General features: G+C 38.1%; 1 protein-coding gene across 3 annotated transcripts in view; it reads right to left on the reverse strand.

The window, feature by feature from the left end:
• LOC130432761 (raftlin-like) overlaps positions 1–25,806 on the reverse strand; it is an 80,671-nt gene that overhangs the window by 50,587 nt on the left and 4,278 nt on the right. For all 3 annotated transcript variants that reach the window (XM_056762260.1, XM_056762259.1, XM_056762258.1), the window contains exon 2: positions 17,960–18,131. In XM_056762260.1, the coding sequence (XP_056618238.1) occupies positions 17,960–18,104 (145 nt within the window). In that variant the 5' untranslated portion in view covers positions 18,105–18,131. The remainder of the gene's footprint in view (positions 1–17,959; positions 18,132–25,806) is intronic.

A 25,806-nucleotide genomic window follows, 5' to 3' on the forward strand; every position in this document is an offset into this window, starting at 1 on the left:
TATTTGTTTTGAAATTTATAGCGAATAAAAAATCAGCATATGCAAAAAATACATTTTATTTCCATTAATTAGATGCAACACGCATGAAATGTCATTCTTTTTTATTTTAAAGTAAATTGAGAATTCACTTAAAGAAATAAACAAAGCACTTTTTGTATTTCCATGATAATTTGATGCCATTCACGTGCAATGTAATCACAAACTTCTCTTTAACTGTTTAAATTTTCTTTACTGTTTGTCAAACATTTTTATGTAGTGAACAGTATTTAGTTTGTTGTTTCAGAGCTTTACACACAGAGAGGATGAGTTTGTCTGTCTGCTTACATAGGGCTCTGTCATTTAAAGCAGTCCAAACAGCTGCCTGGTGTGACGCTGTCTTATACCGTCTCATACTGTATGTCACATGTGCTGGAAGATCATGACTGGAATAATGAAGTGATTCTGGAATCTGCAGGCAAGCAGAAAGCTTTCTGAGCTCAAGACTCTTCTTCTGCTTTTTAAAGTTAGACACATTATAAATTTACATGGAGATGAAGACTTCATTTGTGGACTCGCAGCAGAAGTGTTGCTGTAAAGCTTTCTTTAGCCTAGTTGTGCAAAACAATGTCGAGCTGGTAGAGATGCTGCTGTTTTTGCCAGAGGGGAACTGGTTTCCCAGTTTTGGGTTCCTCGCTAATATAAAGTTTTTGCATTTATTAATATCACTTTAAAAGTAACTTTCTGCTTTATTTATTTATTATTACATTTAGGCATTTGTATTCCACACAAGATTTGTCTTGTATTTCTCTCTTCTTTATTTTAAATGTGTGCTTCTCTGGGATAACCAAGCAGTGTGTGTGTGTGTGTGTGAGTGAGTATTTTATTCTGTGCGTGTGGGGTTGTGTGTTTTATGTGTGTACTGTATGTATGTGTGTGGATGTGGGTGTGTATGAACCTGTATGTGCATGTCTGTGTTCTGTGTGTGTTTTTTGTGTTCTGTTTGTGTTCAACTTGATGTTTTGCTTATAGTCAACTGTTTCATGTACAGCTGCTTTGTAACACTGAAAATTGTTAAAAGCGCTATGAAATGAGTTGAGTTATATACAGATTTCATGTCATCTGTTTATTAATACAATATCACACTTTTAATTTTACTTGGATATAGCTTTTGTATAAACTGTTCATACTACAGTTTGACATTTCTTCGTGCCATATTCAAGTTTTTCACCTACTGTTGCACCTGTGTATATGGTTGAGTGACAATAAAGGGATTTGATAAAAAAGTATATATATATATTTTGCATTACTGCGCCTTAGCTATGCTTGGAACAGAAAACAAACCTAAGCAAAATAACGATGTAACAATTTCACATTGCAACTTCAGATTCTTCAGTCTCTAGTGCATTTGTAAAGTCATGCAAAATATATTGTTTTGTTTTTTTGCTGTAGGTAAAAAGTACAAAGACAAGAAAAAATGTTAGGAGCTGTTTGCGGCAGGATGTATTTTCTCCTGTTCTCAGGCGTAATTCCACAGCCTCATTGTAAAATTGCACAGAAAAGCAAAGCGCCCTTCAGGCTGATTCTCAGCTGGCTAAAAATAAGCCTGGATTTCTCCGTCATATTTCTGCATGCCGTAAGACAAAATAAACGGTGCACAGATACAAAAGCTTGCTAATTCATGTGCACGGTTGGATCTGTTTAGCTTTAATTAATCCTGGTTATGTTTCATTTGATTTTTGCGTTTGGTTTGTGTAAACAGAGAGTCTCTCCAGAGGCAAAGACATGCTGGGTTTACCCATGATATTAACTCTCCCTGTCGACGACTCCGGTTCAGACGATTTCTGTGTCTTGTTGACATAAATAAGCAATGGATTTTATCACATACCAGTAGATATTGGCGTCTTGCTTGAGTTAATCACTGTATTATCTCTGTAAAGTGCACATATTTGAACTTTCAGTTCGAGGCCGTCGGTTTATAAAAGTCTTCCTCAGGTTCGGGTATCAGAGTGAATCTGACTTTAAAGTAATAATTCACCCAAAAATGAAAATGACAGTATGTATACTGACCCTCATGACATGTATGACCATCTTTGTTCTGCAGAACACAAAAGAAGATATTTTGAAGAATGTCTTTAACCGGACAACGAGGGCACCCATTGAATTAGATTCGTTTTGTGTCCATTCAAAAGAAGTGAATGGGTACCGCCAATGTTTGGTTACACACATTTTTCAAAATATCTTATTTTGTGTTGTGCAGAAGAAACAAAGTTGAACTTTTTTGAAATGACCAGAGGGTGGTCATCACTTCAAAGGCAACCTGTGCTATTATTTTCAGTGTTAAAATACTTCTATCCTAGAGACAGCGTTTTGAGTCCATCCATCCATTTTCTACCCCTTATCCGGGGCCGGGTCGCGGGGGCAGCAGTCTAAGCAGGGATGCCCAGACTTCCCTCTCCCTAGACACTTCCTCCAGCTCTTCCGGGGGGACACCGAGGCGTTCCCAGGCCAGCCAGGAGACATAGTCCCTCCAGCGTATCCTAGGTCTTCCCCGGGGTCTCCTCCCGGTGGGACATGCCCGGAACACCCTCCCGGGAAGACGTCCAGTGGGCATCCAGAAAAGATGCCCGAGCCACCTCAGCTGTCCCCTCTCGATGTGGAGGAGCAGCGGCTCTACACTGAGCTCCTCCCGAGTGACTGAGCTTCTCACCCTATCTCTTAGGGATCGCCCAGCCACCCTGCGGAGAAAGCTCATTTCGGCGCCTATATCTGGGATCTTGTCCTTTCGGTCACGACCCACAGCTCATGACCATAGGTGAGAGTAGGAACGTAGATTGACCGGTAAATCGAGAGCTTTGCCTTGCGGCTCAGCTCCTTCTTCACCACGACAGACCGGTACAGCGACCGCATTACTGCAGAAGCTGCACCGATCCGTCTGTCAATCTCCCGATCCATCCTTCCCTCAATCGTGAACAAGACCCCCAGATACTTGAACTCCTCCACTTGAGGCAGGAACTCTCCACCAACCTGAAGTGGGCAAGCCACCCTTTTCCGACTGAGAATAAGAGTCCTATTATAAAATAAATATTACAATATTGGTTTGGGGCAGAATTATAATTTAGGTAATTCTATTCAGTGAAGCTGATATTACACAACTGACCTTCAATTTAAATTGTTTGTTGTTCATAAGTGTTTTTCTTTCCTACTATAGCTGAGATATAATCATAGCTGTGCTTTTGACATTTATTGTTCAGTTACTGTATGATACATTTATTTCTCTTAGTTGGAGTTCACACAATATTTAAAACAGATGAAAAGAAAAAGAAATGAAATCACAATCTCATGGCAATCTGTACTTCTTTTACGAGCTGGATATTCAGAGGAATTAATACATTTTAATTTGATCTGCTAACATTTGACATACGGTTTCATTCAGTAGCGGGGCTTCATTGTTTATTTCGAATAATATATCGCCACCGTTCTTCTGAAACCTCGGACGTTCAAATTCACAATTTTTTAGGAAATTAAAACAAAAACACTGTCCTTTTGAAACGATTGAATGCTGTGTTGACCAGGTTGAAAAGCACGTTTTAATACTTTTTATCGGTTAGATATTGTGAATAACCCATTGACAAACATAAAGCATGACTAATAATAATAATTTATGGCAAAAATAAAAATCATGAAATATGGAGATGTGAGGTTTTAGAAGGACAGCAGCGATATAATATAAAAGTGGTGTTTCGTTAGGGCTGGGACTCAAAAATCATTTCCAATTTGGAATCGAAAACAAAGTGTTAGGAATCGGATCGGAATCGAAAAGAATAGGAATCAGATCGGATTCCTCTTATCGATTCCTGTGTGCATATTTTCAGAAATGTGCATGTGTTAACTTGTGATAAAGCACGGGAATCACAATTTACCATAGTTTTATTATATTCAGTATTATAGTAACAAAGTTGAACCATGATGTAGTTAAACTATGGTAAAACAAATTGTTTTAATCAAACAAAACATGGTTGCTATGTGTGTATATATACACACATATATTTTTGCAAACCAGTCAGTAAGCAGGCTAAATGACCATAGAGGTGGATATCTAGATGTTTTATTTCAACTGTGGAATGGAAACTGGACATCGATAAGAATCAAAATCGATAAGCGGAATCAGAAACGATAAAATTCAAACGATACTCAACCCTAGTTTTCGTACAAATTTGCATCATACAAATGTACACAAATAATGAAATCCCATTAGATCAGGTTGGCACCTCTGAGCAATAATATTCTCCTGCTATATCTCTGCTGTTTGGGCTCTTTTTTTGGTCTCATGCACAAAATTGCAGCTTTGGGTAATATCCACTAATGTGAAGGCATTCCAGCTGGAATCAATTATTTGCAAATTATGCAGTGCAGTGTAAGTGCCATTCTCAGATTTAATAATATTAGTTTTCTTAAAAAACTTTCATAGCCGTGTGCTTCTGTAAAAGTTTATTCCGTCTGATTAACAGTAATAATAGTAACCCTTGCCCAGAGACATTACACAAAAAACTCATTTCAACATCAGTCGGTGGCCAATACCGCACAGACTATTAATAAGAAATGTAATTATTTTTACATTAACTCAAACATGTTACTCATGAAGGAGTGAATGATTACCCCGGCAAACACGCTTGTGTTCTAAATGCTCTGAGAACATCTCTCTGTCTGTTTCCTCCCTGAAGCTGTCGATCCTTCAGCAATGCTGGGTGCGAATCATCATCCGACTGTTCTCTGTGCCCTTCGACCCGGGACTGGCGTAACAGAGCAGCGGAGCGCCTGCGTTCACGTGACGGTACGTTTAAAAGCAAATGAATAAGTTTGAAATGAATTAGCTGAGAGACGGAAGCCAGGGAGCGAAAAGAACGCTGTGTTCTGCCTCTGGAGAACACGGTTCAAATGCGATCGGCATGAACCGTGAGATGGTAAAAACGAAGACTTTGGGAGAAAAGCGGGGAGTTGTCTGACTGTGGAAAGACACTATTCATTTTCTACAGTGCATTGGGCGGTTCGGCACCATTTTATCTCATAACTATTAACAACACGCGTGTCTTCAAACCAGGTTAATAACTCCATTTGAATCAAGCAGTGGAACGTTCCTGACGTCTGTGAGAATTTGCAGTGATGAACAGCACATTCATGTTTATTCACCCCAGGACCTTTAACATGACACACGTGTGTCCGTGTCCTAATGGAAAAGGAGGATTGTATGGAAAGAGTGTGTGAGGGTACTGTATGTCATTAGTAGTCATTGCTCACAGTCGGCACATGAGCCCCAGGGCACAGCGGCACGCGTTAATTACTTCACTAATGACCCTTTGTGAGAGAATCAAGCTGTGACTGTGGAGCCGTTCCCAAATCTCTCTCCTCCCCTCGCACTGCCTCTCCCCATCTCCTCTCCCGCCCTCTCTCCTTCCTCACACTACTTCTCCTATCCCAACATATTTTCTCCTCTTTCATCATCGCCTCTCCTATCTTCATCCTTCTTTCGCACTTCTTCTCCCATCATCTCCTCTTCTCTGCTCATCTCCTATTGTCCCCATCATCTCCTCTCCAGTCATCTTCACCTGTATGGGAAGAGGTTCCATGATCTTCTTTCCTATTCCATCATCATTTCTCCTCTTCCAACATCTGTCCATTCTATTTTCTTCTCCCCATCATTTTCTTTCATGTTCCACCATCTCTTCTCTTCTTCCAACAAATCCACATCATGTTTTCTCCTCTTCCATCATCTCTTTTCACATATCTTTCATCTCCTCCTCATCTTTTCATACATCATTTCCTGTCATCTTTCATGATTTCATCTCCTGTCATCTCCTCTCTCACCTCTTCTTCCGCCATCTTTTCTCCTCTTCCAACATATCTCCATCATATCTTCTCCTCTTCCATCATCTCATCTCCTCTCTCATTTTGTCATGTCTTCTGAGATCTTTCATCTTCTCATACATCATTTCCTGTCATCTCCCATCATCTCCTCTTCTCTCCCAATCATCTTCTACATCATCGCTCCTCCTCTCCCATGATCTCCGCCTCATCCTTTCTTCCCATCTTCCATCATCTCCTGTCACCTTCCATCATCTTCACCTCTCTCCTATTATTTCCCTTTCCCATCATCTTCCCTCCTCTCCATCATCTCATTGTCTCCGCTCGCTGTGCCTCTCCCATCTCCTGCCCTCCTCTCGTTTCTGTTTAATCAGCTCCTCTTCTATAATTTCATGACTGCTCCAAGTTTCCATCCTATTAAACACAGAATTGGCTAATTCACTTTTAGTTGTGCTCTAAAACAGAATGCAGTTCATCTTCTCTTCCGGCGCACAGCACACTGCCAGTGGACAGACATAACACAACAGTTGGTTAAAATCTCTCTAGACAGCATTACACCGGAATACAGTGTATAGTACATTCTGTCTTCTGTCTTCCTCTTCCTGTCAATGCCGCCGCTGTTTTGTAGCCCACAGGCATACTGAAGGACTATTAGCTCTATAGCACCAAGACACAAACAAGACATGGCAGATTACATCTCCCCAGAGAAATAATCAGTCGAAGGGCAGATTGACTGTTAATGCCTTGTTTAACCACAGTCACATGATTAGAAACAGAGCCACAAGTCTGAATTCCTATTCTCTCATAGACGGATCGATTCTTACAGAGACATATTTACTCACTACGGGCTCAAACCAGATGCTCTGACTTTTACCAGCCTCTGAAAACACTCAAAAATGAAAATGTTGCGCAGCACAGAAAAATAATGTTCATTTGATATACGTTCAATCTATAAACCAAGTATAAATCATCATAAACCTCGCAGTAGTGGACCATGTACTCGTATATATCTGTTCTCATTGGCCGTTAAACCGTATTGTTTGATATAAAACCAATATAAAGTAACAAAGGAAAAATATGAAAGTCATGGCATATTGGACATCAAAAGTCTCTTGAGTTTTAGAGACAGTTCACCCAAAAATGAGAATTGTGTCATTTTCTCATCCAATTTTGCGTTTGCAAACCTATATTCTTTTTATTCTGACTACTCAGTTATTACAAAAAGAAGAAACAGTTAAAGGGATAGTTCACATAAAAAAATTGTCATCGTTTACTCGTTTACATGCCTTTAATCATGTCAAACGAATTTCACTTTCATTCTTCCTCAGAACACAAAAGAAGATATTTTGAAGAATGTTGGTAACTGGCCCCAAATCACTTGCATTGGTTTGGTGTCCATACAATAGAAGTGAATGAAAAGATGCTCTCTATTTGTTCAGACCTCAACAACTGCAAAAAAAAGTTCATATTCATTTTTGATTCATATTCATATTCATCATATTTATTCATGTATTTAGAAAAAGTTTAAAAATGACGATGATTTTTATCACAATTTTCATTTGTCTTGTAATGCTGTCAGTCTTTCACATGGCTGTTGGATGACTTTGTCACTTCTGAAGTTTGTTTTGTTGAAATTCAACAGACACCGGACTGGAATGACTCCCATACATCTAGAAATGCTGATGAAATGAACATTTGGATGATCTCTTCATTTTTGCCGCGGCTCTATGTGAAATCTATAAACAGTTTCTAGCCAGATTTCTCTTTTTGTGTTCCACAGTGGTGAACAACCGGTGACGATTTTTCATTTATAAATTAACCTGAATCTGGAATTTTTCCGACGTTAATCAGATGGCGGCATGCAAGCCTGATGGGACGCATTAAAGGTGATTTGTTTTCCAGGTAAAAACGCTTATATTAATAGCCTTTTAGTGCAATTCAGTCTCCTGTTTGCTTGACGGGCGGGTTTTTGCCTGGATTCCGCTGACAGTCCTGTTGCTAAGTGACAGCTCTTGGGAAACAAGCTCTGTTAAATAGAGGAGGTTAGTTCATCAGTGTTATTTCTGTATCCATTGATGAGAGTCTGGAAAAGCAAAGAATATTACTTCACGGCCATTGTCGGCGGGCTTTAATGGGCCCAATGCCTCAGTCGCGCTGAATGCGACAATCAAGTGCTATTGAACCGACGTAACAATCATCACTGCAAGTGAAGAAATCAATGTGATGTAGTCTGATTGTGGCTCTTTTGACGTGATATTGAAACCGCTGGGCTGTTAATTCAGGATTTCGTACGGCTGTTTGATGCTGCTGTGCCGTATGGCGTCACTCATTCTGTGTGCTAAATGGACGGTGGTTTGTGAAGGCGTTACACCTAGATGTTATGAATAAAATGTGTCGGCATTGTCTGGTGATTGATGCAGGAATGAGACATGCGGTGCGATTTGTTCGATGCAATGCTAAGGTGACGTAAGAGCTGTCAAATCTGGCCATCGGGAATGTCAGACTCAAATTATACAGAATAATTATTTCGTAAAGAGGTGTTTGGTCCATTCTTGCTCATTTTCAGGTCTGTTCTGCAGCTACACAAAATATAAAGTGCTAAACTTTAAAGATCCACCTGTATTTCTCTTTTTCAGACATTGCATTGTTATAAAATGTTAAAATAACATACCGTACGTTTAATAATAATATAAATGTTGAATACGTTGAAAAGTGGAGTTTATCCAAAAATCAAAGTTCAGTAGTCATGTGATGTTTTTGTCATGTCATGAGCCTTTTTTTCCGTTTGACACCGAAGACGTTTGGTTAATGTCTGTGTGGTTCTTTTCAATACCGTGAATGAACTGGGGTTTTGCCGGAAGGGGGACTAAGACTTTTTATTTAATGCACAAATTTATTCCCTGAAAATGTTGTTTTTGGTAACTTTTAATATACAGAAAAGTGTCCCCCAGATGTTCATTTTAAAATAGACACACCGATATATCGGCCGATAATAGGCATCGGCTGAAAAAAGCGATCGGTAATCGGTCGATAGCTAAAAAGCCAATGTTCAGGGCCCATCTATACTGTCAATCAAAAAACGACAGGAAAATGCAATAAAAAATGTAGAAAATGTTAAGAAACTTTGCCAGTTTTATGTTCAATATAAATAGTCATTATATGAATTAATAACATTCAGAAAGTTAAGAAATAGTATTTTAATGTTCAGAATGTCTATTGTAACGGCAGATATCACTTTGAATATTTGACTATGGTATTGGTGGAGAAATGTAGTATGCATCTGATAAAGAAAGAAAGAAAGACATGAGATTCATTATCAAGGAAAACATACAATCTGTCCATAATGGCAATTTATTTACAAATGCAGTTCATAATTTTCATGTTCATGGAGATATTTTCGATATATTGAAGTGCAAAACATGGAAGTCAATGGCCAACGTTCTCCAGTTTATTTTCTTTTGGAGACTTTGGAGGTCAAAGATTTTGAATATTTGCTTGAACTGTGCCTTTAATAACCTTAAATTTCGGATGATCCACCTCTACAAGAAAGTACAGTATATATATTTTTGCTTTGTGGGACTGTACAGTATGAGGAAACAAGACCCTCATCCTGATCTTAAACAGGAGGAACTCCCACATTGTCTCCAGGATCTGTATTTTAATCATTGTATAATGTGCACTGCATACATACAGTACAAACCTTGTGTAATTAAAACCAGAACACAACGGGGTCAAATGCAGAACACCAACCACTTTAAATGCAATGAAACATCTGCGCGTCCTTTCAGCATGACTGTATGACAGGACTCCATGATTACTTCAAATATTCATGAGACAGAGTTAAATAGGGTACATCCTCAAAATAGCTGACAACTTACAGGAAGTTTTTTTCTTTCTTATGCGCAAGGAAGCTCGTTCAGTTCTGCAACGGAAATGATGAAGCCGCCTACATCTTTGCCTGAAAGCTGAACTTTCTCCTCATCACTGAGACTGAATAGGTCGCTATTGACCCGATGATAATACCGTTGGATCTTCATTTTCACTCTTGTTAGGTCTAAAAACGACAGAAATGTCTGACTAAATATGTGCATAACCTTTAACGCTGTATTTTTGGTGTTGCTACAGTGCAGACCTGAAAATAAGCCACACTGGACCCAACACCTTCTTACGAAAGAATTATTCCGTATAATTTGCTATTCCCGGTTGCCAATCATCTCATGACAGACATGTGAAAAGGAACGGAACAACAGGTGGTACATCGTCATGGAAACAGCTCCATGATTCCACAAAGAGGCTGAATCCATGGAAACATGTTACAAGTCCAAAAATTGCAAGTTAGGGGATGGGAATATGAGAAATCTGTATATTTGGCAGTCAGTGGGAAATCTTAAAAAGCAAATGTAATCACGACAAATATGACAACCGATTTTCTAGCTCACAGATGCGAGAGAAAATTGTTAGCGGTTAAATATGCAGCTGAATCCCCTGCCAGAAAGGTTCACCGTCGTCCAAACTAGCGTGTAAAAACACTAATTATAGTCCAATCAGAGACATAAATGAATGTCTTATGAGTCCTGGAAACACAATGAATAAACGCTTACGTTGTTTTTCTAAAGCAGTTGTTGTTTGTGACGTCTTTTGATTTGAAGTCACTTCAGAAGTCGCATGTCTTCTGCTTTAGCTGCTGGTATCACGTCACGCTTCTCAAATGTTGGAAGATAGTTCAACTCGTACTGGTGCTCTTGTAAAAGAAGCTTTGAAATAATATAGAGGAATTAAAATATTGTCTTTTATCAATCTGTTGGATTTCTTTCAAGTGCCCAAGAAAAACAGCCGGCTTTAGACAGCTGAAGATCTATAAATCCACAAACCGGTTGCGGGGGGCGGTAGGAACTTTATTCATGACTTTCCATTCATGTGACCACAAGGTGTTCCAAAGCAGCACTGACACCTGCAAGAATGGGTGCGAAATTTAATGGAACAGTTCACCCAAAAATGTAAATGTTTTCTTGTGAAAAATAAATGCATCTCAAAATTATAAAAGAAAAAAATTAAAATGAATTACTGTATTAAAAGTTTGCCCAATGAGAAGAACTGTTTATTTCCATATTTTTTTAATAAATATTATATTTGAAAATTGATATATTTTGTCTTGTCTAGTGCTGTTGTAACAGGGAAAGGATGTTTACAAAACAAAAGACAAACAATCACAACTACAAATTTGTCACGGTTACACACAACCTCTTTGGCTTTGATTCTTTAAATTTGCTTTTGTTGCATGGAGGAGAGCTTAAATGTCCTGCTATGTATTTGCTTTGGTATTCCCCAGACATCAAAAATCTTCAAAAGGCACGAGGGTGTGTAAACAAATCCAGAACATTTCCTCTAAATATGCATTCATATCTTTATTTGACACTGTCGTGAGCACATCGAGAGACAGCGGCCTTCTGTTGAATCTATTTTGTTTAGCCCACCACTACAAACCTGATGATTGCATGTCAGAAAAATCAATACGGCTGCTTTGAGATGACTGTGATGTAGATCTGAGACAACAGGCATGTGAGAGTTCAGTGTGTTTCTCTAGCAGTGACACAAGAACACATGCTGTGATGTAAAGCAGAAGCTGAGGACAGATGCCAAACGTGTCCACCTTTACACCATGAAGCAAACCAGCTTTATCAAAGCAGCGCCAGGCAGATCAATGCAGACACGGCCTATTTCCCAGATTGGGAAAAAGTGAAGATGGTTAGCTATAAATGTGCTTTACTCTGAGATTTTACTGGAGTAAATGCTTTTTAGATCCCGGCGCCTGACACAGGAAAGACGTTGAGCGGAGTAAGATTAATTTCTTGCCTTACAAGCAGTCTGTAATGTGAAACATATTAAAGCGAGCAGAGCTTGACTCTCGCTCTGTCGACACAGAAAGGAAGGAAGTTTGCAGAGATCTGCACTTCCTGTTGACGGGGAAGATGTCAGCACATGCTCAACATGTCTTGCGTTCACACAGACTACATACTGTTATGACACCTATACCGCAAGATTACCACTAAACCCACATTTTGGCACAAACTAGCTTGCCCCGTACAGAGTTGATGCTTCTTCAGGCTTCTTTCACACTTTTTTGAAGAACAGAATTCTGAATTTACATTTACATTTGGCAAACACTTTTTTTACCAAAGCGACTTACATTGCTTTATCCTATACATTTTACATAGGTATTTGCAATCCCCTTGGGGGATTGAACCCACAACCCTGCGTTGTTAACGCACTGCTCTTACCACTGAGCTACAGGAAATCTTTTTATTTCTTTAAGAAAATGACCAAATTCCAAACATTTACACGTCCAACACAATCCCATGGCAATTCGTAATCATTTCATATAGTGGGCATTTCCTTTGAATGTATACGTTGCATCTCAATTGTTTTAATATGATTTACTTTGGTGCCAGTGACCGTTTATGGGTGGTGTTTCTTTGTTGATTCTTTTCAAATAATCCTACATTTTCATTCGCATTAGCCACCTTGTAAAATAGTTAAGAATTTCTGTGAGATAAGACTGAAATGTCCCATTTTTCATAAAGGGGTAACAGGGTTGAAGAATCCTTAACAAAAAAGTGAACATGTGTTGAATGTTTAGTATTTATTTTTCTTCTGAGGTTGATGACGATGAGTATTTGTTGCAAAAGAACAGTAACTTCAGCCTTGTTTTGTTCTTTATTTGCAGAAAGGGCACTTCAAGTGCAGTCTTTTACGTTAGAATAAAATTGATAAACCACTAAAGCAGATCTGGTTACTGGTCGGATTTAAAGGCAAACCCATGTGCTGTTTGCAGCACATTATTGTTAAATGTACTTACTTTGTCCATAAAGATTTGTGTATAAATCTATAAAATTGGAGTTTATCCCCAGATGAATTGTCTCATGTACAATATGCTGGTTATTGGAACATTTCTTCATCACTTTTGAACTCGTTCATTAAAAACGCATGTGTAAATCTGTGAAAAGAAATGAGATGTTTGTATGTTTTGTATAAAAATAAAAAGGACATTTTTAAGGAACTCATTTTAAGCATTTGTGCATCGACTTTAAGAACATGAGAATCAAATTCAGGTAAGTGTGTCCACACTAACAGTAAAGTATTCTTTTGTGTCAATGTGTTTACTTATAAAAACGAAAACAGCTTATAAACAGACTCATTGTCAGTGTCTTTATAGACTTTAAATGTGGAACGCAAATGCTCTATTTGATGTTTATTGCAGACAATCTCGCTGATAGGCTAAGAGTCTCTTCCTCCGCCATTAGAGAGAGATGTAATAGAGGTTCACCTGCCTTTGTTCACGAGCCCTTAACCTAACAACAGAGAACCTCCATTTCACAGACTGCGGTTGAACTGTGGCTCTCGTGTGAGATTGAGGGACCGGGGCCTGAACTCATCAGGACTGTGGCAGTTGTTGGGGATGAAATGAAGAAAGGTAATGCAGGGGAGCAAATGACTGTGAATTCTCCTGAATGTGACTCCCGCCGTCTCAATTTTCACGCTGCTTGGCTGCGGGATAAAAGCAGATTCTGAATCCACCTGCTCTAATCCGCTACACAAATACACGTTCTGTCTCCCTTTAACCTCAGCTGAACCGTTTTAGCCTCCCTGCAGCTCTGCCGCTTCATCCGTCGGCCTCCGTGAGATAGTGAATGACAGAATAAATGAAGATATGAGGTGTTGTGTTTTAATAACCAGACCCGCTTGATGATTCTATCAGGGGCGTGTGCATCTGTGCATATACACTTCAAGGACGATGTGTGGCCGAGTAGCCTTGGATAAGTGCATTTCTTTTTCTGTTCCTCTTGACATTTTAAGCATTCGAAATCGTATTTGAGAGAAGCAACAAAACGTGCCGGGCATCTTAAGCACAACGCTGGTGTTTTTCGTGTGATGGGTTTTTTGTCACATAACTTAATATGAGAGCCGTTCTCCTGCTTCACAGGGTGTTTCTTTGTGCTCCAGCACTGAAAAAACAAAACCAAGTTGGATGTTTGGATGTTTACGGCGTTCGCAAAATCGCAACTAACACAGAGATATTATTCTGTGTAATTCTATATTACTCCTTAGTACATCACACTTACTATATCGCTTGTTTTTATACCAAATGTCAATCACCTGAAATGCTAGGCACAGTATATATTTTGTTTTGGATGCAGGAGATCATTTTGAAGAATGAATTTGTAAAATACGAATCATATAAAAATGTACATATTAGGGGTGTCACAATATACAGGTATTGATAACAAGATAATAATAAACACAATATTGTTTTAATTATACACACATTTTAATATTGTAAAAAAAATTAATTGCCTTAAAGGGATGAAAGTTTCCAAACTTTCCAAAAATGAAAGTTCTGTCATCATTTACTCACCTTCAGGTTGTACCAAACCTGTATAAATGTCTTTGTTCTGGTTAACACAAAGGAAGATAGTTGCAAGTATGTCAGTAACCAAGCAGACCTCATCCCCCATTGACTCCCATAGTATTTATTTTCCCTACTTTGGCAGTAAATGGGGGATGAGATCTGTTTGGTTACCGACATTCTTCCAAATATCTTCCTGTATGTTCAGCAGAAGAAATACATTTATACAGGTCTGCAAAAGTCTGCGGTTGAGTAAATAATGACAGAATTTTCATTTTGGGTGAACTATCCCTTTAAGGCAAACAACAGTGGTTACAAAGTCTTTCTCTGCCTCGGTACATCTGTATTTTGCTTGTGATTCATTGGCCAAATAAAAGAAAAAAAGGTAAAATGAAAGATGACTGGCGGCATACATTTGATATCACAATTAAATAGTTTCCATAAAGTGTTTTGGCCACGGAAAAACATGATATCATAACAGTCTTAGTATGAATACAAGTAAAATGCAAGCATAAATGTCAACCCCAACACCAAACCTAAAAACATACAAATTACATTTTAAATATTTTTTGTAATTCGCTTAAACGTAAAATGGTTGCCATGAGAGTGTGTTGTATCAACAGTTTTGCCACATGCTGGTTTAAGTCTTTCAAGCAAGGAATGAAATCTTCAGTCTCGTTTCATTTTCGTTGAATTCAAAATGAAATGTTTAAGTTTGCATTGCGCTGTTTGACATTCGTCTTGCTTTGATATATTGGCAAATGTGAGCACAGTATGAAACATTTACATGACACATTAGCACTTTACATACAAATCCATTCGATTCTAATGGCATTCAGAAAAAATAACCAACATGTTAAAGAGATCTCGTCTGTCATTTATCTTAACTATGCAATCAAAGCAGTCATTTAAATGGATAGCTCGGCCCGCTCGCTGCTCGACTCCTTCGTAATTACAACATCTGGTGCGTGTCGCAATTTCATCACAACATCTTAAAACGGATAGATGGGTCGACCTCTAATATATCTGAGAACTCAACACAATTCCTGGCTCTTACATTCATAACGTTTTGAAGCATAAATTCGATTAAGGCGATTAACAAATGTGCAATCTAACGTTTCCAGTTGCGCATTGTCAGGGAACATTAAGCTATCTGATGCAGTCGAGCATGAGGGACTTTATTGTCTTCTTCGTGTAGATGAAACGTTTCCTGCTCATTCCCCCCTCCCTTCTTTAAAGTACTATGCAACTTCTCTTTTATGAATAGTAATATATTTGCAATATTAGAGTAGAAGCAGTTCGGAGAAATGAGGCGTAATGAAGAAACTGTGAGAAATGGGCCAATACTCCTAAACATAACAGTTCTTATGTGTAGTACACACTTGAGTGTACACATTCATCAACACTGCACAGTTCAAGGTCATATGGGACACTTCTATACCGACCCTGGTCTGTTAAGATCATAACCTGCATGAAAACTGTCATCTGAAATGCCTGTCTATACTTCCATGACATTGATTTGGCATTGGCGGTATCAGGATTTTTTCTTATTCTACTCTATAGTCCCCTATGATGTAGTTCAGACTACTGTGAGTGTAAAGTCAGCCACTTGCAAGGGCCCTGATCCAAGAACACTGTAAGACAGATGACTCAATTATTTATTAGAAGGTCACACATTAAAAAAGCCGCCATTTATCAACAGTTTTGCTGTAAAACACTGTGAGGGATTTGCTATAATATCTGTTTACTGTTCATTTATTTAAGGTGTGCACTGGCCGTGACTCAAACAAAGCCTAGAGAAGCTTTTGTAAGTATGCTATACTTGAACTAAAAATAAGAAAGTGTACTTTCAGTCTGCATTTTATGTAATTCTCAGAATAGTATACTTGAAAATTAAGTGTACTGACAGAGAAGTATGTTTATATTTATCTGTACTTGATGAAGATCAACTTAAAGGTAAAATGAAGTATTCTAAGTATATTTGGCTTGTTATTGCTGTGTTGGATTACTCTTGTCTAAATAGCATATTAAATACTACTTACACATATTAAACTATCTTACATCTTTAAGTTTATTTTGTAACAATGTCAATATTATAGAACTATATATTCTGTAAGATTAATGTTACATTCACTTACAGTAAACTTTAAAGTATTCCTGCAGTAAAAGTTTCACTGAGAGTACACTTCAAAGTGAAGTTCACTTGTAGTATAGTTGCAGTACAACCCACTAGTTGAAACCTAGTAGTGAATTCAAGTTTACTAATGTTACTTGCAGTACGCTTAAAAGTATATTTTTATAAACTAAAAGTGGGCCAAATTTAGTCCCAAGTAGTACAGAGATGGTACACTTGCAAGTATACTACTAAGTTGATATTTGTATATTTCATACTTACAGCATGGTATACATAAGGAAAGCATATAATTAAATTAACTTGAAGTATACTTATTTTTGTAAGGAGTAAGATTTTTGATATCTGTTATTTTGTTAATTGAGCGTTTGATTGTAAATATTAAATAATATGGAGATATTATGCAATGTGGGATTGCCCACATTTCGATCTTGAATCTTGAAGAATTCTTTGGGATGGGTTCATTTGAGCCTGCAGTGCACTAAAGAGTCAACTAGATTTCAACTCATGTTACCTCCATAATCTGATATATCTCCCAGTTTTCAAGCAGTAGCCTAACGTACGGATTAAGCAGCCAAGTGGATTAAACAGAAAATAGTAAACTGAAGTGATATGTTTATGATCATAGGGAAATCATCCCGCCACAGATTTGATTCCTGTGGAAATAAGAGTCATCTTCCTCATATGAAGGAAGGAGGAGGATAGAGATAGATGTGAGTTTGTTCTCACAGACACACCTCAACATTACAGGATTATTCTCATCTGCTGGGCTAACATGTCCCTGACAGTTCTGGCTCACACTGCATCTCAACACCCGGCAGGACGACTCAACTCGAGTTGAAGTCGTGAGAAATAACAACACTGACAGATATATTTAGCCAAGACCCTCTGGAGCTTCCTCCATTAGCCACCTCACAGTCTGCAGGTTCCAGCGTCTCACAGACACCCCCCTCAACAACTGACAACGCTCTGGAAACATTGACTGTGGTATTACCAGGCAGCTGTGAATCACATTGAGAATACTGGGAGGATTTAGGTTTGTTATTTGCATGTATCATCACTTTGGGGACTTGTTAGAAGCTGAGAATGGAGGAACGTTTCTTAAGAATCTCTTTGTGCTATTGCCTGAATTTGAAAGTTTCTCTCTGATTATGCTCCAATTTAACATTTTTGGCTTGTTTCATGTAGAGGATAAAACATTTTAGAGCCTGAAACTAAAAAAAAATACATATATTTTATATAAAGGTTTCAACTCTGTTACAACGGTTTGTGTCATGTACATCTAAAACCCTCATTTATTTGATTTTGTATTTTTTCAATTATTTATAATTTGATTCATGGCTTGTGATTCTAACAATAAACATCACATAAATATGTACCAAGTTTAAAACAAAAAAAGACTGGAAAGATGGTAACAGGATTGAAATATAGCTTGAAAGTTGAAACTTAACAAAAGTTTTTCAACCAAAAAACAACAAATATTTATTTAATGGTAGACTGTTTGATAAAAAGGGTAAAAAACTTTTGTTTCTGAAAAACTTTCAATGCAAATTCACACTGAGATATTAGAACTAAAGGTATCTTACCATGTTTCCCCACCAGGAAGTCCAAGTGCTCGTACGTGTGTGCGACCCCATTCTTGGTCTCCACCTGCGGCCTTTTGAGGGTGGAGTAGATCTTTCCCGGACTGTTGTCTTCTGTCTGACGGAACTTCCTCAACCCGCAGCCCATTTCTGCTGAACGAGTGCTCACTGAAACCTGGGATGAAAGACGCATGATCAGAAACAGAGGTGAAGAGAGAGGAGCACAACACTGCAGAAACATCAGATTTCATTCTTGTGTTGATGTATTTCTTCTGAAACAGAAAGTACTCATCCTTGCCCGTGTGCAGTATACACCAGTGCCACAGAGGTCTAATATACCATTCTTTTAAAGTACATAGCTCTATCAGTTATTTATGTTAATGAGAGATGCTCAGAAGCCCTTGCATGCTTTATCTTTGCATTATAGTCACTGATTCAGAAACAGCTTTTATAACAATCACTAATGTCTGTTTCATGATGTCAGGAGCCCTTCAAATAATTGAAAATATTCAAACGAATATATAGTGAAATATTGGCATCTAATATAATATAATGACACAATGCAATGAATTTGATTTGTTAAGTGACACAAAGGAGTCAAATTAAAATTAGCCAATTTTGTTTATATCCATCCATCCATCCATCCATTTTCTACCGCTTATCCGAACTACCTCGGGTCACGGGGAGCCTGCGCCTATCTCAGGAGTCATCGGGCATCAAGGCTTTGTTTATATCCTTACAGGAAAAATATTTCACTAGGCGTATACTACAGTATTTACTATAGTAACCTGTAGTCAATTATATACTGTAGTAAACTTGAATATTTACTGTAGTATCTATGAAATTTACAACAGTTTACTAAACTGTTTGATCGGACGCACACGCCTAACCGGAAGTTAACTTCCAGTCTATGTTTGGTTATGAATAACTATTTATTTTATATATAATTTATATTAATGCAAATTTTTCACATAAATATTTCATTGTATATTAATTGTAAGTTTAGTAATTCGATTTACTTATGCCTCTAAAACTAATTGATACAGTATTTTTTCATGCAGGTCTAGTATCATTATTCAATTTTAATTTTCATTCATTTAATTTTAATTCAATTTTTATTATTTATTTTTGTTTGCATACCGTGCTGTTTCACATAGCTTACTATTTGCTCTTATTTTATATTTAATTTAAAATAAACCCTCTCCTTTGTTCTCTCACTCTCTTTCTCTCCCTCTCCCTCTCTCTTGTTGTGTGTAAGCCTAAGACAATTGTAAAAACTTTTCTATGTAGCCTTAGATAATAGCATCTGCTAAATGATCTTCAGAATGCTGAATGTTCTATGTAGGCCTACTGTTGTGCAATATCATTCATGTGGAATTCAAGCAACACGTATGACCTAAAAGTCACAAAACCCCAATTTTGAGGCCACACGTTCTACTTCATTATGAGTATTTTAGTTTTTTTTCTCATGTGCACCTGAAGACAATACACTGGATTCGACAACTGCTGTTTTAATGTCCCTCTCATTCGCACACTTCATCATTCCGCAGTTGTTTGGCAGAAAGTAGAAAAAGACCCAATTAAGAGCGCAGTAGATTACTTCTGCTCAGAAATAAATAAATAAAAGACATAAATGGGCTTCATCTCATCATGAGAAGCCAATCTCTCAACTGGCAGGCAGAGAATTATCACGTTCAGCCGCGGTCGCTCTTTCATTCAGCTCTCTTCTCTAAATCCACAGTGACAGACAGCGACGCTGGCGTGCTGATCAGAAGGGAGCAGGTGAGATCTCATTGTGTCCAGCTGATGAAGAATACTCTCTATTATGTTCCCGTCTAATTACAGCGGTCAGGCATGTGGCGGCCGGATAATGTGAAAGGCGGCCGAGGGTTCTAGAGAATACACAGTTAATGAGGTGAGCCACTCGAATGAAAGGGTGACAATCAATCAGGCAAAATCAAGGAGCAGATTGTTCATTAGGAGGCGGGATAATACACAGCGTGCTGGCGATTCCAGACTTTAATTAGTTCTGGGATGAGAGGCCACGCAGATTTATGAACGCTGTCATGTGAAACCCTGTTCCCTGTGACACGGACATAAATGGTTGGGTTTGGATATCCATGGCTGGATCCAATCCAATCCGATTGGCAACGTGACATCACAGATCACAATCATGTCCCAGGAATTGGATTTTTCCCACTTGGTCAATTGAATGAAATGATGTGAGGATGTAGGAGCCTGTGTGAAAACCGTCTTGGGCTTTTCAGTTAAAGAAATAAATGGGTGGGACTTTTTGTCTAGCAGGATCTGATTGAATTGTGAAAAGTGGTTGTTACATTCATATTGAGATCCTCAATAATATCGATTTTTGATGGCAGATTTACCAAATCTGAGCTCCGTTTGACAGATTTCTTCTGAAACTCTGATGACACAGACATTCGTGAGATTTCTGGGAAATATCGCTGGAGACTTAAGCAAAAGTTTCCATTCGCTTTCAAAATAATCTCATTGATGTCAGTTACTAAAGAGATCTCATCTGCAATTTTTCTTTCTTATTGCCATTTTTAATTGGACGTTGACTTGAAAGGGATTATAATTGATGTAGTCATACATGACATTTTATCTCCACACTGAATGCTTGATTTATATTTAGCCTTTAAAAGCCCTTTTGAATGCTTGAGGAAACAGTCATTCATCCTAAACTGCAGGACAGCTAGATTTAATAAAGTCCAAAAGCTTTCGAAACCTTCACAATCATTCATCCGTCAGACAACAGATTGCCCCTGAAATATGCGTCTTTGACGTTACAAGTGTCTTTCTCAGACACGGCTCCATGTTTTGAGCTCAGACGTGGCCCCTCGAGAGACAACATGCTAAGCTTGCGCAACATCCGCCACGGGGGGGTTTCTGGGGAATGTACGCTCGCGAGGAAAACAAAGTTGCTTGAGGGACTGATATTTGCATAGCTGATAGAGATGGAAGGGAGGGAGGAAGTGAGGTATTTTTAGAGTCGATGGAGGAAGTGGGAGATGTTTATGATTTCAGAGCGAATACTCCCACCGCAAGGTTCTGCTTCACGCTAGAAGCTTTTGGCAGAACTGTCTCCCCAGTCAACCTGGCAACAGTTCCCTGTGCACTGTAGTGACTGACAGCCAAGGAGTTCGATTCCATTGTACACTTTTACACACTCTCTTAAAATAAAAAAAAATGTCCTCAGGGGCTAACGGTTCTCCTCTGAATTTTGTCAGAAAGTCAGAAGTCTCTGAGCTTTTGTGCCACAGGAAATGTTTGTAGGGATGATGTTCACAGCAATGACCCTTTGCGGTAACAGAGATGAGCCGATGGACGTTATGTTTATACATTTGCCACAGCTCAGAAGGGTTAGTTCAATAATAGTTTGAGAGGAAAGGACAAAACTTCAACGTCAAGTTTACACCATAATTGCAATGACACTTAAAAATTATGTTATGGAGTCATTTTTAGTTCTTTGAAATTCTTGTAAACTTGCTCATCAGGCAAAATGAAGTGCTGGTCCATTACTTAAAGCGGGCGTAACACACGGGGTTTCTGCCAATCTCATATTAATCTTGAGTACCTATAGAGTAGTATTGCATACTTCGTATCTTCGAAGAGTATGTAGTTTGATCATATTTATAAAAGATATATACAGCTGTACGATTCTTTACGAAAACATACGGCGTGTACGGGGGGGAGGGGTAGGCTGAACTAAAGCACGTGCACACCCATTGCCAACAAAACACAGACATCATTGTCACTCCCTGCATGCGGTTCATGTCCGGCATCTTTTAGCGCTGGGACAGCTCCATATATCTCCAAATACAGTGTAATATCCAGCATTTATATAACATTCATTACCCAAACGAGTGAACAAACAAACACCTGAACTTCACGAACATATGCTCTCTCTCTCCTGCACACAAGTGAAAGTGACGTCTGCGCATGCTCCTGCTTCCCTGTGGCCATGCCACGTCTTGTCCACCATAGCAGGAAAAATTACAATGTTAGTCAAAAGTGTCCCAGAACTGCTTTCACATTCTTCAAAATATCAAAATATTGTCTGGTTATAACGTTCTTCCAAATGTCTTTCATTGTGTTCACTAGAACAAAGGAATATATACAGCTGTGGAACAACTTCAGACTGAGTAAATGATATCAGAACTTTCATTTTTGGGTGAACTGTTTAACTCCTTTATTCAAAGAATCGATTAAAATTATATAGTTTAGTTTTGTCTCCCAAAACATAACCTTAAAAACTTTAATTCTTTGTTGGGTGTTCAGATCTTTGGTACCTGTTTTCAATGTTTTATGTAAAAAAAAACATTGTGCTTGTATTGGCATCATAACATGAATTCATGACTGACTCTATGTGAATCATTGAGTCAACTCAACTCTCTACAGAAATACACAAAAAACTGCATCTTCATTTGTGTAATCAAATACAATTTGATGAACAAAGTCCACAATTTTTTTAAACACAAAACTATTATGTTCAACAAAACAACATCAATAATGCTAAAACTAGCTTTTTGTTTGTTTAAATGTCCCATTGGTTCTTATTTTTGTCCAAACGTTAAAAAAATTTAGTTGCAAAGGCTAACACGTATTCCTCACAGCAAATTTTAAGTGTTTAGATATTATTATGTTAATAAAATAGTGTTTTAAGTTTATGAATTTTTGTTGCTGTACTGTATGTTAAATGCTCTGAAATATATCATTTTATGTAATTTTTAAGAGATTTACTTGGTTATATTAAGACATTTTTGCTTACTGCTTTTAGAGAGACATTCCGACTCAAAAAAACAATTCTTCCTTCTTTAATGTGGCAAATAAGGCGAAACGGCACAAGTCACCGTTTCCGGTCCTGTGTTTGTGTCCATTCAACAGGGAAAATACTCTCTTGGGGTGAGAGGCAATGCCTCTGCTTTAGCTTCCTTCTTCCTTCCTAGACGCTCAGGCCTAAACAAAGACCCCTTACCTCCACATGGTGGGGAAACGTCTAAGCAAGATTTAAAAAAAAACTTTTAAAATGTACTATGAAAGTTTCAGAAAAGTAATGAGATGGCTTTTAATGACTGAATCTTTTCTTTTTAAATGAAAGTTGCACATACAAACACCATGTTTTATTCTCGGTATGTGTGTGTTTTAAGTAAGAAAGGCAAGTTTAAACAAGATGTCACAGTATAATTTAGACATAGACTGGGGTTAATTGGTGTCTTGGGAAAGCGTTCCAGCTTTATATGCCCACTCGCTCCAGACCCCCTCATACTTCCAGACTTCCTCAGTGCTTGTTTAGATAATTAGAAGAAATGGGAACCCGTGTATAATAAAAGCCACGATTATAGAAAAAATGCAGTATGTAGACACACTGAAAATCTTTTCAGAGATGGTCTCAATGAAACCCCTTTTGCTGTAGCCTATAGGACAGGAGAGAGAGAGGGGGGGCGAGACACTTCCTCTTTTGTTCAGTGTGAACCGAGAAAACCCATCCTCTCAGCGTCCAAGGTCTGGGCACGGCCAAGCTGGAAACCCAGACAGAGTGGATGGAATTGCCATGGGAACGAGCCCCTTGACAACGATTTCATACTTAAGAGAAGAAAAGAGAGCAATATCTTCAGTCTGTGTATTTCTCCCTTAATCCACCTTTCATGAGATATTTTGTCATGTTCTGTTTCTGTCTCTTGTCTTAATTCTCTCTAGGTATAATTTCGATTATGTGCCATAGTAGGGATGTTTGTGATTTATTAAACGAGCCACGTGTCTATGTAAGTCAACCTGTGTATTATTTGTACTTGTGTGAATACTAATAGTCTTTAATGTTATTTACATGAGACAATTGCGGAGTGATGTAAAAACACATGCAGGACGTGTCCCAAACAAGTCTAGACGAAAAGTAAGGGCTTGTTATTAAAACAGATTGCACAGCAGAATTCAGTTGTTTGAGGTTGCCAAGCAACCTCACAACGAGCCACATTAATATAGCCTACAATTCAATTGATGTGCATTCAGATCAGCTCTTTACAATTTAGTATTTTTAAAATGTTATGACTTTTTTACTGTTATGACCATTTTTTGCACTCATGAAAATATGTGCAATAATTTCAATTTCAGGATAAAGAAAAAATAATCAAATGACTTCTTTCATTTATAAGGACCTACAATTGACTGTATTACCCAAACATTTGATACATTACTCATATAGACGGTTTTGTAGTTTTAATTTAATTTCATACAATTAATGCACAATTATATAGTAATATGTATTAGTATAAGTTAAATATAAATAAATGGTTATCTTAGCCAAACAGAGACCGGAAGTTAAAATCAAATACAAAAATAAAATAAAAATAAAAATAAAGGTACTTAAAAGGTTCTTCACAACGATGCCATAGAAGTACCAGTATTTGTTCTACAACGAACCATTCAGCCAATGGTTCTTTAAAGAACCATCTCTCCCTTCTTTTTCATAATCTGATATTAAATGTTCTTTAAAGAACCAAAGGGTTCTTCAATGGCATCGTAGAACCTTTAAAAGCACCGTTTTTAAGAGTCTATGTAAGGAGTCATTGATCGTTCTCAATTTTTCCACATTTAAAAATAATATTAAACACAGTACTATGGAACTATGGATTAACACAAATGTAACTTTAGGAATGCTAAGACTAATAAGAAAAAAAACTTTGTCTAGAATTGTCAGCAATGTACTGAGCTATCATTGGCTGATTCTCATCATTATTCTGTCATCCATTTCAAACATAATTTTCAGCAAATATAAATATATCAGCATTGTGGTACCTTCCACCCAACATGATACAGTGAGACAGGAGGCCTGTGTTGTGTGAGAAAATGTGTCAGTAAGTAAATACGTATTATAAAAAAAGAGCATTCCCGGCTTAAAACAACATGTGCACATTCCATAGAAAATAATTGCTGCGTGATCTGCATTCGCCTCCGACCATTTCTGTATCACGACAAAACAAAGCCCAATATCTTTTGCGTTCAAACAAAGTATCGACACGTCCTTCTTAAGCATTGCTCAATCAATATCACAACAATTTTCCCAGTCGCTCATTACAAAGTGAGTCAATGTGTCTTAAAGAACTATTCAGGGGCCTTTAATTTCTCGCCTTGAATACCAGAAGAGTGTGTTTTCCTGCAGCGTTCGCATATTTCTTGCTTTGATTATTCTCTGTTATGCCGAGGCTTTGCCAGCGGCCTGAATATTTGTTGTAAAAGCTCATTTCGGCAACAGGAGGGAAGAATCAAATCTTCGCATACATCCGGAAAGCGCAATCCCTTCGATGTGGCACCATGTGAGGGGGAGGAACAAAAATGACTATTCATCTTCCATCAAGACGCATGGCTAAGCTGCGTTCTATCCTCTCGACTGACTCAGCGAGGAGAAGGTGCAGAGAACAGTGAGTGTGACATCTGATTTGTAGGCTGTTTAATCACATGAGAGGGAGAGCGTTTTCTCCCGGTGCTCTGTTCTGGGGATGGAGAGTCGCAACGCTGGTCCTAATTGAATGTGAGGAGGGGCCTTTCAAAGACCCCAGGAAAGCTTTTGGCAGAGAGGTTCGAGAGAGACAGTGACAAATAGTGTGTCGGTCTTTTGCGAGTCACGTCTCCTGGAAGTCGTAATTAAGTTTCAAATGCACTAAAGCCCTCCAATTATCTAAATTAGATTTAATTGAGCACAAGAGAGGATTTTTTTTGTTCTAATTAGGTTACTAAAATATTGGAGCTCGACGTGTATTAATCATGATCTAAACACAGCAGGCCAGCTGCTGCGGAGGATACAGGTAGAATAACAGTTGTCATGAAAAGATGCA

The sequence above is a fragment of the Triplophysa dalaica genome, chromosome 12, assembly GCF_015846415.1.
Source record: "Triplophysa dalaica isolate WHDGS20190420 chromosome 12, ASM1584641v1, whole genome shotgun sequence".
In the NCBI taxonomy this organism is placed as follows: domain Eukaryota; kingdom Metazoa; phylum Chordata; class Actinopteri; order Cypriniformes; family Nemacheilidae; genus Triplophysa; species Triplophysa dalaica.